The sequence below is a fragment of the Mirounga leonina genome, unplaced genomic scaffold (genome assembly GCF_011800145.1).
Source record: "Mirounga leonina isolate KUSES-001 unplaced genomic scaffold, KU_Mleo_1.0 Mir_200, whole genome shotgun sequence".
Taxonomy (NCBI): Eukaryota; Metazoa; Chordata; class Mammalia; order Carnivora; family Phocidae; genus Mirounga; species Mirounga leonina.
The window spans coordinates 28,022,527-28,038,783 of NW_023270503.1; the positions used below are offsets into that span (position 1 = coordinate 28,022,527).

General features: G+C 45.8%; 1 protein-coding gene across 4 annotated transcripts in view; it reads left to right on the forward strand.

Annotated features, from left to right (window-relative positions):
• Positions 1-16,257, forward strand: part of NBR1 (NBR1 autophagy cargo receptor) — a 29,753-nt gene that overhangs the window by 10,519 nt on the left and 2,977 nt on the right. For all 4 annotated transcript variants that reach the window (XM_035027212.1, XM_035027211.1, XM_035027213.1 and 1 more), the window contains 15 exons: positions 3,339-3,512; positions 3,995-4,072; positions 4,548-4,762; positions 5,488-5,655; positions 5,937-6,146; positions 7,504-7,663; positions 7,754-8,044; positions 8,774-8,923; positions 9,405-9,480; positions 10,117-10,227; positions 10,356-10,520; positions 11,848-12,253; positions 12,891-12,985; positions 13,675-13,732; positions 14,574-14,682. In XM_035027212.1, coding sequence (XP_034883103.1) covers positions 3,339-3,512; positions 3,995-4,072; positions 4,548-4,762; positions 5,488-5,655; positions 5,937-6,146; positions 7,504-7,663; positions 7,754-8,044; positions 8,774-8,923; positions 9,405-9,480; positions 10,117-10,227; positions 10,356-10,520; positions 11,848-12,253; positions 12,891-12,985; positions 13,675-13,732; positions 14,574-14,682 — 2,466 coding nt within the window. The remainder of the gene's footprint in view (positions 1-3,338; positions 3,513-3,994; positions 4,073-4,547; positions 4,763-5,487; positions 5,656-5,936; positions 6,147-7,503; positions 7,664-7,753; positions 8,045-8,773; positions 8,924-9,404; positions 9,481-10,116; positions 10,228-10,355; positions 10,521-11,847; positions 12,254-12,890; positions 12,986-13,674; positions 13,733-14,573; positions 14,683-16,257) is intronic.

The following is a 16,257-nucleotide window of genomic DNA, read 5'->3' on the forward strand; positions in this document are numbered from 1 at the left end:
TGAGTTCACCTCTTGTTTGTCAGTAATGATTTAGAGCATTCCTCAAGGTCACTTCTTTAAGGTGTGCCCAGCTGTCCCTTCATTACCACTTTTGTAATTAAGATTTTTTCTTTAAAGTTTGACTATCCTTTATGAACTTCTAATCCACGACTAAACTCTTTTCCACAATCACTTTTGGTCTAGGGAGGGAAAGGGAAGATTCTCTTTTTTTTTTTTTTTTTTTTAAGATTTTATTTATTTATTTGAGAGAGAGAGAGACAGGGAGAGAGGGAACACAAGCAGGGGGAGTGGGAGAGGGAGAAGCAGGCTTCCCGCTGAGCAGGGAGCCTGATGCAGGGCTCGATCCCAGGACCCCGGGATCATGACCTGAGCCAAAGGCAGATGCTTAACAACTAAGCCACCCAGGCGCCCCAAGATTCTCTTTTTTTAAGTAGGCTCCATCATGGAGCGCCCATTGTGGAGCCCAAGGTGGGGCCTGAACTCAAAATCCTGAGATCAAGACCTGAATTGAGATCAAAAGTCTGATGCTTAACTGAGCCATCCAGGTGCCCCAAGGCAAGATTGTTTTAAATTGGGAGCTGGTTTAACCCTTTCTCTTGCCTGGTCGAAATCGCCATTGTGGGTGCCACTGGATTCAACAGTTTAGCCAGTCTTCTTGGTTTTTATTCAGAAATTCTTATTCACCAGCTGTCTCTTGGTTTTGGACATTCGGGCCCCACCCTGGTTTCTCTTAGTTGAGATACTCATCTCTGAGTAATCTCATGCTTCACAATTTCCTTCTTCCCAGTTTTCATGTGGTCTTCCTATTTCCTCTTTGCCTTTTTTTTTTTTTTTTGAGAGAGTGCATGGGGAACGATGGGGTGGGGCAGAGGGAGAATTTTTTTTTTTTTTTTTAAGATTTTATTCATTTGAGACAGACAGCATGAGCAGAGAGGCAGAGGGAGAGGGAGAAGCAGGCTCCCCGCTGAGCCAGGAGCCCGATGTGGGGCTCGATCCCAAGACCCTGGGATCATGACCTGAGCCGAAGGCAGACGCTTAACCATCTGAGCCACTCAGGCGCCCTGAGAGAGAGAATCTTAAGCAGGCTCCCCATGCAGCGTGGAGCCCAACTTGGGGCTCGATCTCATGACCCCGAGATCACAACCTGAGCCAACCAAAATCAAGAGTCGGATGCTTAACTGACTGAGCCACCTAGCTGCCCCATTTCCTTTTTGCTTTTAAGCTGTTGTAACATGCTGTCCCCCGCACCCTTTCACCCTTTACCAACTCCTGGCTTTTCTCTTTCCCTATTCTCAGAAGCTACAGTAATTTCACTCCAAAAAGGTCTGTGGGCTTCAAAACTCTTCTGTTTTTCCCATAATCACTGTTTACCTGTTTAGTCAGAAATCTCAGACTTCGGGGGATGCCTGGGTGGTTCAGTCGGTTTAGTTTCTGCCTTCGGCTCAGCTCATAATCTCAGGGTGCTGGTATCGAGCCCCGCATTGATGGCTGCGGAGCAGGGTGCCTGCTTGTCCTCTCCCTCTGCTCCTCCCCCCACACACACACTTGTGCTCCAGTGCACACGCTCGCGCACTCTCTCTCAACTAAAATCTTTTTTTTTTTTTTTTAAGATTTTATTTATTTGACAGAGAGAGACACAGCAAGAGAGGGAACACAAGCAGGGGGAGTGGGAGAGGGAGAAGCAGGCTTCCCGCCGAGCAGGGAGCCCGATGCGGGGCTCGATCCCAGGACCCTGGGATCATGACCTGAGCCGAAGGCAGATGCTTAACGACTGAGCCACCCAGGCGCCCCTCAACTAAAATCTTTAAAAAAAAAAAGAAAGAAAGAAATCTCAGACCTCGGGAGTCTAGATATTGTTTAAGCCTGCCCTGTCTCAAGAAGCAAGACTTTTTATATACATTTTTACATAGTACTTGCTATAATAAGATCCCATGTTTATATTTTGACACATTTCATTATAGTCCTTTCTTGAGCAGTTTTTTTCCACAGACTATATAGATACATTTTACTACCAGCTTCTTGGTTTATGGTCTAGAATAGGGGCTGGCAAACTAGCCAGTGGGCTGGGCATATGTTTTTATAAATAAAGTTTTATTGGAACCCAGCCATTCCTATTACATATTGTTTGTGGCTGCTTTTGTGCAGACTTGAGAAGAAACTGTATGGCCTGCAAGCCTAAAAAAAAATTTTTTTTTTTTTAAGATTTTATTTTTTTGACAGAGACAGCAAGAGAGGGAACACAAGCACGGGGAGTGGGAGAGGGAAAGGCAGGCTTCCCGCAGAGCAGGGAGCCCGATGCAGGGCTCGATCCCAGGACCCTCAGATCATGACCTGAGCTGGAGGCAGACACTGAACAACTGAGCCACCCAGGCGCCCCTGCACGCCTAAAATATTTATTATGTGGCCCTTTAAGAAAATTTGCTGATCCCTGATCTTAAAGTAATACCTTTCAAACTTTTTGACCATAGAATGCTATTTTTAAATGGAAGCTTAAGTCTTAATATATAAAAATAGATTAAAAAATTGTTCTTGTCACTGGGTGACAAGTGGGGAGATCTAGAAACAGATGGACTTGACCCCTAATCTCTTCTTGGACACTGGAGTACCTTCATGGAACCTCAAATGTTCCCTGAAGTAGAGTTTTCAAAATAGGATTTTTAAGAAGATGCTCTTCAAAAAGAGGTAGCCACCCAAGGATGTTTTCCAAAATACTATTCTTAATGGAAAAATAAACGCTTAATTATAGGATATAACTTTTAAGTTTCCTGGGTTCTGGTAGTCTGGGATTGACTTTTTTGAAAAGTTGAGGTTAAAATCCCTAAGTGGGATGGGGCACCTGGGTGGCTCAGTTGGTTAAGCATCTGCCTTCAGCTCAGGTTATGATCCCAGGGTCCTGGGATCAAGCCCCACATCACGCTCCCTGCTCAGTGGTTTGTCTGTTTCTCTCTCTCCCTCAGCCCCCTCCCTGTTCATGCTGGCTCGCTCTCTCATAAATAAATAAAAAATTTTTTAAACCCAGAAGTGGGGTCATACATAAAAACCAGGTCAACAGAAGAGTAGTAACCCAGTTAATGAAAACATCTCACCTAATAAAGTGCCGTCCTAAACCTACTTTTGTGTTTTTGATAATAAAACCATTCCTAGTTAACACTTTGGGCAAAAAAAACCAGCAGGATGACTATTAGCATAGTATATGCCATTAGATTTAATAAAATAAAGGTAAATTCTAATATTTTCAACATAAATCACCATACCCCTTGTGTTCAGATGTCTTTGAGATTTCATTTGGGAAAGGAGAATCACGTGATATGTCTTTATTTCGTAACGTACCCTCTCAGATGGCAGTGAAGCAGGGAAACCAACTGCAGATGCAAGTCCACGAAGCCCCCCCACCAGCTGTACCAGAAAAGCGGCCAGTCGTGAGGGCAGGGAAGAAGCCACTTGCACATTATTCGTCACTGGTGAGGGTCTTAGGATCAGACATGAAGACCCCAGAGGGGCCTACAGCCCAGGTATGAAGGGAATGGACCTGTCTCTACATAGTTTTTCTAGCCTTAGGTCTCATTGTCTCTGATGTAACATTTGAGCTGTCCATCAAAGATTTGGGAGTTACTATGACCATCTCTGCCTGACTTTCTAAAACTGGTAACTGCTTACTTCTGGAGAAGGGGCAAGAGGGTGATAATAGAGACTTTGTTTTCCTTTTGTACCTTGTCATACTCTTTATTGGGTTTTTTTGACCATACATTTCTGTTACCTGACAAAAGAAACTTCGAAGTATTGCATTTCAGGAAAATGATTCTAAACAAGGGTGCCTGGCTGTCTCAGTTGGTAGAACATGTGACTCTTGGATCTCAGGGTTGTGAGTTCGAGCCCCATGTTAGGTGTAGCGATTACTTTAAAAAAAAAAAAATCAAAATCTTTTTGAAAAAATAATTATCTTAAACAAGAAAAAAAGGCACCCTCCAAGATCTTCGGTTGTGTTTCCTTGCAGCGGTTTCCACTTGCTCCCCGTGACGCAGACCAGCCTCAAGACAAGCCCCCAGACTGGTTCACAAGCTACCTGGAGACAGTGAGTGTTCTCTCTGGTGTGGGTTTTAGCAGCCATGTTGGCACAGGTGGAGTGTGGGAGGAATAGAAAGCTGAACCCAGATGTCTGCTGCCTCTGGTGCAGGAGAATGAGAATAGCTAATCATTTCCGAACTAGAGCAGTACTAGTCCAGAAAGCTCCTAACTTCTACAGGGATGTATCGGAAAAAGAGGGAGCCTCATTCTAAGGATGAGGGAAAGGAACAAGTCTCTATGCTTGAGAAGGAAGAGGTTAGAAATTTACTCATCAAAACGATTTCTTGGTATCCCCTTCGAACCGGTGTACATGTGGAAAGAATAGACCTCCTTTCGCTACATCTCTGTCCATTCATTCAGTAGCTACTAGCTGTTTATGATGTTCTTATACCAGAGACAGTAAGGTATCTGGTCTATTTGATATCTGCAGGCTTTTTTCCAATGTTGGAGCTGAGGCTTTTTTCCCATCTTCTGTATTCTAGTTCAGAGAACAAGTGGTTAAAGAAACAGTTGAGAAACTTGAACAGAAATTACACGAGAAGCTAGTCCTCCAGAACCCATCCTTGGGTTCCTGTCCATCAGAAGTCTCAGTGCCCATTTCAGAGGAAACGCTGTTTTTGCCAGAAAACCAGTTCAGCTGGCATATTGCTTGCAGCAGCTGCCAGAGGAGGATCATCGGTGTGCGCTACCAGTGCAGGTGAGCGGTCCCCTCGGAACGCGGAGCTCTTAGAAGACCTCTGAACAGGCCTTCCTGGCATTCTGGAGAGGTAGAGGGAGATTGGGCGTACTCTCTCTCTGCGCATCACACATAGATAGAAGCTCTAGACTGGAAACAAGCTATTCGTCACCCACAAGAAATACTATTTGAAAGGTAACTATTCAGGGGCACCTGGGCGGCTCAGTCGTTAAGTGGCTGCCTTCGGCTCAGGTCACGATCCCAGGATCCTGGGATCGAGCCCCGCATCGGGCTCCCTGCTCAGCGGGGAGCCTGCTTCTCCTCTCCAGCTCCCCCTGCTTGTGTTCCCTCTCTCACTGTGTCTCTCTCTGTCAAATAAATAAATAAAATCTTTAAAAAAAAAAAAAAAGGTAACTATTCAGATTGTTGATGTGTTTGGATATACATTTGAACTGACAGAGCCAGATAAAGTTATGTTCCCCAAAACAAAATTATATCACCAGGGATTATCTTCTCCCTGTTGTTCCATATTCCTTCATGTCTTGTTTTCTCCCATAGATTTTCCTTTGAAATGGATACATATTAAGTGCTGTTACCTTCATTTTATTCATAAGGAAACTTGAGACAGGGCATGGCCAGGTGACATGCTCAGGTTACCACCTAGCTAGGAATATAGCCAGTATGGAAGTCTGGTCTCCTCTCTCACTACCTCTGGTACTTCCCACTTGCCATGCTTTTCCCCACAGCCTGTGCCCATCCTACAATATCTGTGAAGATTGTGAATCGGGGCCATATGCCCATGACTCCAACCACATCCTGCTGAAGTTGCGGAGACCTGTGGTGGGTTCTTCTGAAGCGTTCTCTCATCCGAGGTTCCCTGCCCCTCGTCTCCCTGCTGCTCTGGAACAAGCCAGGTAAAACCATAAGTACACGGGAGGCTTGTTCTCGGATGGGCATCTTGGTTGTGGTGATGGGGCATGAATCACAGAACTGCAGTCTCCTTAGTTCTTGGGCATTTCCAGTTGATGTGTGACAATGGGGACGATGAGCCGAAGCTAATGAGACAGAAATGAGAACTGTAGAAAGAAAGTTAAGCTAGAAGCTGGCACTGATGGAGGCTACGAGTGGCCCAAAATAGCTTCAAGATTTGTTTATGAGGTTTGTTTTTTAAGACTTTTCATTTGTTACCTCACAGGCTCCAGAAACAGGTCGACAAGAATTTTCTTAAAGCAGAGAAGCAAAGGTTGCGAGCTGAGAAGAAGCAGCGAAAGGCAGAGGTCAAGGAACTCAAAAAGCAGCTGAAACTCCACAGGAAGATTCATCTGTGGAGTTCCATCCATGGACTCCAGAGCCCCAGGTCCCCTTTGGGCCGGCCTGAGAGCCTGCTGCAATCGAACACCCTGATGTAAGCCCGGGGCCAGGACGGGCACCAAGGCTGGAGGTTCAGCCTTCCAAAATTGGAACTTCAGCCAGGTTTTCTCTTACTTATCGGCAGTTCCTAACACCCAAACTCTTAAAAGTTCCCATGCTAGGTGCGCCTGGGTGGCTCAGTCAAGTTAAGCATCCAACTTTGGCTCAGGTCATGATCTCAGGGTCTTGAGATCAAGCCCCGCGTCAGTCCTCCAAACTCAGTGGGGAGTTTGCTGAAGTTTCTCTCTCCCTCTCTGCATACTCCCTAGCATGCACACAAGCTCGCTCTCTCACTCAAATAAATCTTAAAAAAATTTAAAACTTCCCATTCTCTGATCCTAGCATTCATAAAGGGTGGTTTGGTGGTCATTGTTGACTCTTAGAGCAGCCAGTAAGGTTCCAAACTGGATGGTATGACCTCTCTTCAGTGGAGGCAGTTGGGATTTGAAGAGCCTGACTCTCCAGTTCTTTTATTTATGGATGCTTATCCTCACCAGAGCTTTTCAGTTCAGGAGTAAGATTTGTCTTGGTGGTGTTTATTGTTGTTGTGTTGTTTAAGATTTTATTTTAACTAACCTTTACACCCAACATGGGGCTCAAACTTAACAACCCAGAGATCAAGAGTTGTGTGCTCTACAAAATGAGCCAGCCAGGTGCCCCAAATCTGTCTTTTTATTTTTATTTATTTATTTATTAAGATTTATTTATTTATGGGGCACCTGAGTGGCTCAGTCAGTTAAGCATCTGACTTGAGCTCAGGTCATGATCTTGGGGTACTAGGATTGAGCCCCACGTCGGGCTTTGTGTTAAGCAAGGTGTCTGCTTCTCCCTCTCCATTTGCCTCCTTCCCCCACCTGCTCGTGTGCACTCGCACACTCTTTCTCTATCTCAAATAAACAAATAAAATCAATTATTTTTTTGAGAGAGTGAGAGTGTGGGAGGATGGGTGGCGGGAGAGAATCTCCAGCAGACTCCCCATGGAGCATGGAGCTCAACACGGGGCTCAACCCCACAACCCCGAGATGACCCAAGCTGAAATCGAGACTTGGATGCCCAACCAACTGAACCACCCAGGTGCTCCTCTGTCTTGTTTTTTCAAAAATTTTATTAGTATTATTATTTTTAAAGGTTTTATAAGTAATCTGTACCCCCAGGTCAGGCTCAAACCTACAACTCCTAGATCAAGAGTCGTCGCATGCTCCACTGACTGAGCCAGCCAGGCACCTCCATTAGTATTATTTTTAAGGCAAATGCATCAGTACATTGTGTCACTCTCAGCCTCTTGAACCACAGTGTTAGATATTCAGAAGCCATCATACCCAACATAAGTGACTGTCTGAATTTCTGTTCAGGCTTCCTTTGCAGCCCTGTGCCCCGGTTATGCCGACCCTCAGTGCAGCATTTGTGGATGAGAATTTGCCTGATGGGACTCACCTTCAACCAGGAACCAAGTTTATCAAACACTGGAGGATGAAAAATACAGGAAATGTCAAATGGAGTGGAGACACAAAGGTATTTTCTCCCCCCACGGAATGAAGATGACGTGATTTGAAGTGACAGAAAGCTGACAAGCTTTCTTTCTCTTATCCTTGTTGTTTTCAGCTCAAGTTCATGTGGGGAAACCTAACTTTGGCTTCTACAGAAAAGAAGGATGTTTTGGTTCCCTGCCTGAAGGCCGGCCATGTGGGGGTTGTGTCTGTGGAGTTCATCGCACCAGCCTTGGAGGGAACGTACACTTCCCATTGGCGTCTTTCTCACAAAGGCCAGCAGTTTGGGCCTCGGATCTGGTGCAGTATCATTGTGGATCCTTTCTCCTCTACAGAGAGCCCTGAGAACATTGAAAAGGGCATGATTCGCTCAAGCAAAGCTAATGAGCTCACCTGCCAGCAAGAGGTGAGCATTGGAAGGGGAGACTAACGCTACAACAGCCCACTCACAGCTGGTCGTTCCTCCAGAAATCAGGAAAGGGTAGCTCCTCCCCCTAACAGGCCAGTATGCTTCCATTGGGCCCATTCCTTGGGCTTTGTTTGCATGTCCTTAGGATCTTGGTGCAGGCATTCCTCAATGCTTTTGTATCTCTTTGTAATGAAGTTTGGCCAGCCTCTGCTGCACGTGGGAAGACGGAGCTGCCTGGCCTGTTGAACGGCCGGACTGGTGGCTTTGCTCCTTAGCACTCCTCTCTCCCGAACATCCCATGCGTGTGTTCCCTAAATACTAAGGAAGTCTTGCCCTTGTTTTTAGTTGGTGCAGTTTTTTTAAGCAACTTCCCTTTATTACTGGGGCACTTTTTTCTTTTTCTTTCTACCTCCCCCCCCCGCCCCCCGCACCCAGGCGGTGGAGCACTGTTTTTTAGAGCATTTTACTGCTTAGATTTAGTTAACCAAAGTTAACATCCTGCTTTTGACAGTTGTTACTATGGTTAACCTAACTCATCATTAAAGGAAGCTAGGTGAAGGGGATAGTAAGTGAACAGACTGTATTGTTTTTGCAACTTTTCCGTAAGTCTAAGATGATCTCGAAACAAGATGCAGCAGTGTTTTGGTTTTTAGGCAGGCAACTGTCAGTTTTCCTTTTGAGTTCAATTGAGGGCCTAAAATTTGTCCCAATGGTTTGTCTGTATAGGAAACTTTTCTTCTGGCTAAAGAAGAAATTCAGCTTGATGAAGCGACTGAGCAGACCAAAGGGACAGGAACCTGCATCACACAGAAGACAAAAAATGTTGCCAGCGAGAGGGAGCTTTATATCCCATCCGTGGACCTTCTGACTGCCCAGGTGGAAGATTGAGCACTTTGGGGGGCAAGGGACAGAAGGCAGTGGAGGAAGAGTCCTTACCCTGTTGAGAAGGTGGTGTAGCCACAGGCGGTGCCCAGTGAGTTAGAGATCTGCCCACTTGGATCGAGTCAGATGCATTGAGTGGCAGGGGGATCGCCTGTGGAAGCAGGCCTCTAAATGTTTCTCCTGAATCAGGAACTCAATCTTTGGCTTCCCCACAGCTTCCCTTTAGTTGCCTCTGCGTTTCTGCTTTTCGGGTTCACTTTCACCCCCACTGCGTTTTCTCTCTTTCCTGCCACTTGGTTATTTGGACGTCTAGTTCCCACTTCATTCATCTTGATTTCACTTGACTGAGGTGTGAGGCATGAATTTGAACAGAGTCCAGGAAGGTGTGGAGCTCAATGGCCTACAAGGCCCCTCAGACAAAACCTGGCTCCAACATCCACTGCAAGTAGCCTAACGTTGCCCTTTTTGTCCTCAGGACCTGCTGTCCTTTGAGCTGTTGGATATAAACATTGTCCAAGAATTGGAGAGAGTGCCCCACAATACTCCTGTGGGTAAGAATGTCATTCAACCCATGTTGTTTATTTTATTAACAGATGCAAAAGTGCTACATCGTAGACCCTGGTAGTGAGAATCTTATTCCGAGGAAATACATGGCAAGGATTTCTCCTACAGCGTGACATTAAAACTGCACCCATGGGTCCATTTTCCTCCTTTTCCCTGTTGTCTGTCAGAGTCAGCAATACATGTTTGTGCAAGGCTTCTCCACCATAAAGGGACCCTTGAGGCACCTGGCTGGCTCATTCAGTGGAACGTATGGCTCTTGGTCTTGGGTTTGTGAGTTCAAGCCTCATGTTGGGTGTAGGGATTACTTAAAATCTTTGGGGGGCGGTTTTCATTTTTCTCTAAATGTTATGTCCTTTTATTCTTTTACATTCCTGGTTCTGTGTCTTGGCCATGGTTTCTCAGGCCAGACGACTGTGACCCTTCTTGCATTCATTGATCTGAAATACTTCCACACCTAATGGTCTGGAGAAATTCTTTACAACAGACCTTGAAGCATACCTAGATTTATTTCAGCCCTGCAGGAGGCAAGAAGCCTGTGAGCTGTTGCTTCTAGACACCATTAATGATGTGTTGCTTTTTTTTTTTTTTTTTTGGTTGATGGTTCTTCTGTCTTCATTCTCCAGATATGACTCCCTGCATGTCTCCTCTGCCGCATGACAATCCTTTAATAGAGAAGCCAGGCTTGGGGCAGATACAGGAAGAGAGCGAAGGGGCGGGATTTAAAGTGCTTCCCGGTAAGGGGTTAAATATTTGTCAAGTATATGCATTGTCCCCTCCCGTATTACACCATTTTCACACAAACGTCCTCCTACACTTACCTTAGCATCTCAGTGGGTTTTCTGTAGCATCTCATTTTGTTCAGATCCCACAGTGTCAGTGAAGAGGAAGGCTCCGAACATTGCCTCAGTGGAGGAAGCAGAAGATGACCTGAGTGGGACCCAATTCGTGTGTGAGACTGTAATCCGATCCCTTACCTTGGATGCTGCCCCGGATCACAACCCACCTTGCAGACAGAAGTCCCTGCACAGTGAGTGTCCCCGAGTTCCCCCAGCTAGCAGGGCACTGTTTGAATTGTGACTGCCCAACCTGAATAGGAAGATGGGCTCTTCGTCACTGAGAGTGGCGGTTGGGTGATCTTTGTTAGAATTTGGATCATGGTGGTTTCTGTAAACTCCACACACTGTACCTGACCGTTGTAATTATAGCCTCAGAAGCAAAGCAGCCACCATGCCCCAGCTTCACCCTTTCTCAGGGGCAGAACTACAGCAGCTGCTTTCTGCTGCCTGAATTCTGCACTGAGGAGTGTTCCTGTAAGTTGACTGAGTTCTTCAGCAGAGACCTGCACTGGCAGCTGTAGTTGTGTCCTTTCTCCAAGGACACAGTCCAGGAAACAGTGGGCAGAAGCATGAGTACCAAACTAAGTTTCCCAAGGTTAAATTCTGCTGTAATTAATTTCCTTTATAATAGAAACTTCTAGGTGTTGGATAGGTAGAGACCATACGATGTATTTCAAGAACTATCCAAAACTTCAAATTCTAGTGCATCAAAATAATATGGGAAAATTTCTGGTGCTTATTATAATAAAATTTGACCTCTACTTCTACTTATTTTTTTTAAAGATTTTATTTATTTATTTGTCAGGGAGAGAGAGAGCGTGCACAAGCAGGGGGAGCGGCAGGCAGAGGCAGAAGCAGGCTCCCCACTGAGCAGGGAGCCCAGTGTGGGACTCGATCCCAGAACCCTGGGATCATGACCTGAGCCCAAGGCAGACGCCTAATAGACTGAGCCACCCAGGCGTCCCAAGACCTATACTTTTAAATACGATTTGTCTCACTTCTGTTTAAAATACACACACTCATTTCCCCCTCCCCCCCAGACTTATGTACAAATGCATAACAAAAAATGTTTACAGTAGTTATATCTGATAGGATTATAGGTATCTCTTTTTCCCTCATCCTTGTTTTGCTGATTTTCTGCCATGACTATCCCTTACCTAGCAAAGAAAGGGAGGAAAGTAGGCATACAGTCCTGCAGTACTCACCACCTAATGTTTTCTCTTGTTATAGCACCCTTAGCTAATATATCCGTTTTGATTAGTCTTTAAGATTCATGGTGCTTCTCAGAAGCCTTGGTGTTTCTCTGTACCTCGTGAGCTTCAGTTCTTTCTGGCTTTGCCTAGGCTTCAGACTTAGAATGTGGCCATTAGTGGTTCACGGGCAACCCTGCCCTCTGGCCATCCCTCTCCTCTGGCTTTCATGATTGTAGCTCATGACCCACAAGGCTTTATCAGGTAAGGGTAGCACTAAGAGTTGCTTTTAGTTTATAGCTTAAAATGGATTGCTTTCATCCTTTAGCGAAATTTGCCTCCGCTGAAGAGGGACCACTTGGAGATGAGCGGGAGGTGGTTGTCCATAGCGCCAAAGAAGCTGTTGTGGAGGAGGAAGAGGAAGAGCAGGATGAACTCAGAGATGAAGTTCAGAGTCAGTCCTCTACTTCTTCAGAGGATTACATCATCATCCTGCCTGAGTGCTTTGATACCAGTCGCCCCCTGGGCGACTCCATGTACAGCTCTGCACTCTCACAGCCAGGCCTGGAGCGAGGGGCTGAAGGCGAACCTGGGGTTGAGGCTGGGGAGAGACTCACTGGAGGGGAGAACCAGCTGCAGGAGCAGAGCATCAGCGACATCCTCATGACCTCACAGACTCTGGACACAGTACCCCTCATCCCAGAGGTGGTGGGGCCTCCACCACAGCTGTCCAGGTACTATCCACACCCCCCTCAGCTGGGCTGTTCTTCGCAGGTGGAATAGGGAGAAAACGACTCCCTCTCTCTTTTTTTTTTTTTTTGGTCAGCATGGGAAGAGACTTTTTCCCATAGGAAAGTCTGAATTTAGATGAATAAAAGTTGTGTTTCCTTCCCCACATTATTGACTCATGGGTAAAGGCAGCAAAACTCATTCTCATGTTAACCCAAAGTATAATAGGAAGTTTAAACTATTATGAAAAAAATGTATTCTAAAACCAGAGAGCAATTATTTTTCATTATCTCCTGATCTGTGTGTGTCATTGTTCTGTCATGGTATGGCAGATGGTGGAGCCTGGACTAGGATTTAAACCACTCTCTCAGGGAGCTAGACATTTCCCTTAACTAGTACCACTTAATGGAGCAGGGAGCGACCCAACTCAAGCCGGTCTCTCTAGCTTGACCGTGGCTGAAGAGGAAAACCAGAAGTAGAATGAGCCCTTCCTACCTGATCCCGACATCCAAACATGAGATCTGGATCAGAAAAGTGAAGCCTTTGTAGAGAATCTGCCACAGCTCTGCCACGTGTACTATTTCCCCAGCGTCCCCATAGGTGCCTTTTCAGCTGACTTTTGATATTGTGTCTTTCTGAAAGGAGCCCTCCTTGTGCACAGCCAGATGGTTCCCCAGGAGTGGATTTACCAGTTACCATACCAGAAGTTCCTTCAGTCCCCGATCAGATCAGAGGAGGTAACGACCAGCCTGAGCTTGATGTCTTTTTCTGTGCTCCTTTCTAACGAAACCAAGCACAAACAGGCACTCTGTCTTTGTGATTCTTGGCATTATTTGGAAACCTGCCCTTGTATTTTTTCTGTGGCCCTCCCTCACATTCTTTTCTGTCCTCCAGGTTCATATTTATTAAATGAGACCTCACAGAGGTGGGCATTGTGCTGCAGTGGAAAGAACACAGGCTTTGGAGCTAGACCAGTCTGGGTTCCAGGCCTGGCTTCCCCTTTCCTCACTGTATGACCTTGAAGTGGTTCAGCACAGTCATAAAACCTGAGGGGCTGTTTTATCGAAAATAAGGAGAATAGCACCTTGAAGTTGTTAGTAGACCTTCAGAGTCACTTCCCACTCTTAATCAAAAAAACAAAACCTGAAAGTACTTAGAAACTAATAAATATGGGTATGATAGGATTATAGGCTTTGTTTTTCTGATTAAATAAACAGTCACCTTGCATTGCATTCTGGACAGTTCCTCCTTATCACTTAAAAACCACCTGCAAAATTTCCCGAATATTTTAAATAAATAAATAAATAAATAAATAAATAAATGCTGTGATCAGATTGCTGCTTGCCTCTCAAAACTCGCCTCACTATGAGTTAAACACTAGGCACTTGTGGATGCCGCATCTAACCAATAGCCCTTTTGCTTTTAGAGCCCAGAGGCTCATCAGGACTTGTAAACAGCAGACAGAAGAGCTATGACCACTCAAGGTAACTGGACCCTGTGCAGCCTCTTCCTTCAGAAGCAGGTGGATATCCTAGTACTGCTTCTGCTTATACAAGCTTCTCAAAGCTCATGTGCCACCTCCAGAGGACAAAGAAGGAGCACCATCATTCCTTCTTGTTCTTATTTCTCCTGAAGCTTGCGAGCAACACTGAACAGAGGGCTCCAGTTACATTTAAGAGTGTGCACATTCCAGGGGTGCCTGCCTGGCTCAGTCGGTGGAGCGTGTGACTCTTGATCTTGGGGTTGTGAGCTCGAGCCCCACATTGGGTGTAGAGATCACTTAAAAAATAAAATCTTTAAAAAAAAGTGTTCACATTCCAGACCAGTACTCTCAAATTCACCTCACCTTAGTACCAAAGAAGGCAGGAAGATCAAGCCTTGTGCATCTTAATAATGGTTTCTAAGACACACCTGCATCTCTTTTCCCAATCATCTCAGATTAGTGGCAAGGTGCACTCCTCCCTTCAGTGCCCAGAAAATCACATTTCCTTTGGAAGTGTATCCTCTGAGATGATAATTAAGGAGACAGACTGCTGATACCCCTCTGTGCCCTTGACCGTGTAATTTTCAGCTGGGACAGAAGGCTGGTATACTAACCTGAGGGGTGTTTTCCTGCAGGCCTTATCTTGCAGCAGTAGATCTGGGGTCTACATCAAACCAAGCTTTGTAGCTATAAAACTAGTAGGAAAATGATCACTTCTCTTTTTACATCTGACTTCTTTTCTCAGGGAAATCCATTTTCTTTCAAGGATTAGAGCCCAGATTAGCTTGTAGGAAGATAATGGTTTGTGTTTTTTAGGAAGATAATTTGGTTTTCTTCCCCAGGCACCACCACCATGGGAGCAGCATTGCTGGAGGACTGGTAAAGGGGGCTTTGTCCGTTGCTGCTTCTGCATACAAGGCCTTGTTTGCTGGGCCACCAGTCACTGCCCAGGTCAGTGTATGTTTCATTTTCCTGTACCAAAGCCAAGTCACCGGTGAAAATGATGCTGCCTGTCTGGGTTGGAGAGTAGTATGGCATTCTGCCACTTTCTAGCTGTAGGACTTTAGCCAAGTTATTTAAGGGAAGAAAGGGAAAAAAGCCTAGTGTTTGTTGAGGACCTGTTACTTGTGGGGAGCTCTTGCAAGTACGTGCTACAAGGTGAAGAAGACACCAGTCCCTGCCCAAAGAGAGTGGGACGCAAGTGAGGTGAACAGTACAGTATAAGATCCTGCACCAGTGTTCTCGGGTGGAAACCTCAGCCTGCTGTGGGCCCCTGCGCGGGGCCAGAGAAGGCTTCCTGGTAGGTGATGCCTGAACTGAGTCCTTAAGGACAAAATAAGTATGTGCCAGGAAAGAGAAACAGCATTGTGACAGAGACTAGCCAGTAAAAAGTTGGAAATGTGAGCCTGAAAGGTGAATTTGGGCTGGGAAGAGAAAGAAGAGAAAAGCCCAATTTATGTAGGTGGGGTGCTGTATTAAGTGGTTTGGGTGTTACTGGTTATAAGGGTAATTGGGGGGTTGAGGGGGAGGAGAGTGAATGGGTTTTAGGAAAATGATTAACATCAGATTTCTACCTAGTAAGATAATTCCACTATAGTGTGGAGGTTGGGGGAGCCCTAAAGAAATCATTTGAGAATCCATGTGTAGGTGGAAAAGAACTTGGGTAGAAGAGAAAGAGAAATGGCAGAACGATTAAGAGGCTGGAAAGAAGTCAAGGAGGAATCCCGAGTTTCTGGCTTTGGGCAATGGATAGTACCATTCATTAAGAGAGGATGTGCAGCGGGGGCGCTTGGGTGGCTCAGATGGTTAAGCATCTGCCTTCATTTCTGGGTCCTGGGTCCCCAGCTCAGTAGGGAGTCTGCTTCTCCCTCTCCCTCTGCTCCTGCTTGTGCTCTCTCTCTCTCTCTAATGAATAAATATAAAATCTTTTAAAAGAGAGAGGATGTGCAGGAAGAAGGATATATTTGGGCAGGAGGAGAAGAAAATTACGTCCGTTTTGGATGGTGTGGAATTTGAGGCACATCCAAGTAAAGTTGCCCACAGTGCAGGTGGGCATGTGCCTGTGGCTCCCAGAGGAGTGATTTGGCCTGGAGGTCAAGTCACCTGTATACAGATTCTAGCGGAAACCATGTGATTAGGTGAGAGTTCCCAGGAAGAAGGGGTGTAAAGCAAGAAGCAGCCTTTAAGGATCCAGGAAAGAAGAAGGGCCCTGCCCAGGAGCCTAAGAAGTAGGAGGAAGGTGTGCTGGAGCTCAGGGAAGGGAGCTTGAATGAGGAGGAGGTGCCAGTGCCTCTAGAGAACAGGGCACAAGTGGAGAGGACTCGGAGAGTGCAAGTATGCTTCATTCTCAAGAGGGAGCTGGAGCACAAAGGGAAGGAGCGAAAGCTGGGCCACAGAAGGCAGAGCGAGATAAATGTTTCTATAGTTGGCCGAGCCAGTAGCAAAGGAGGTTAACAGTCAAGGTGAGAGAGGATAATTCACAGAAAGAGATTTCTGAGGTGGTGAGAGATCATGAAATAGCAAGCA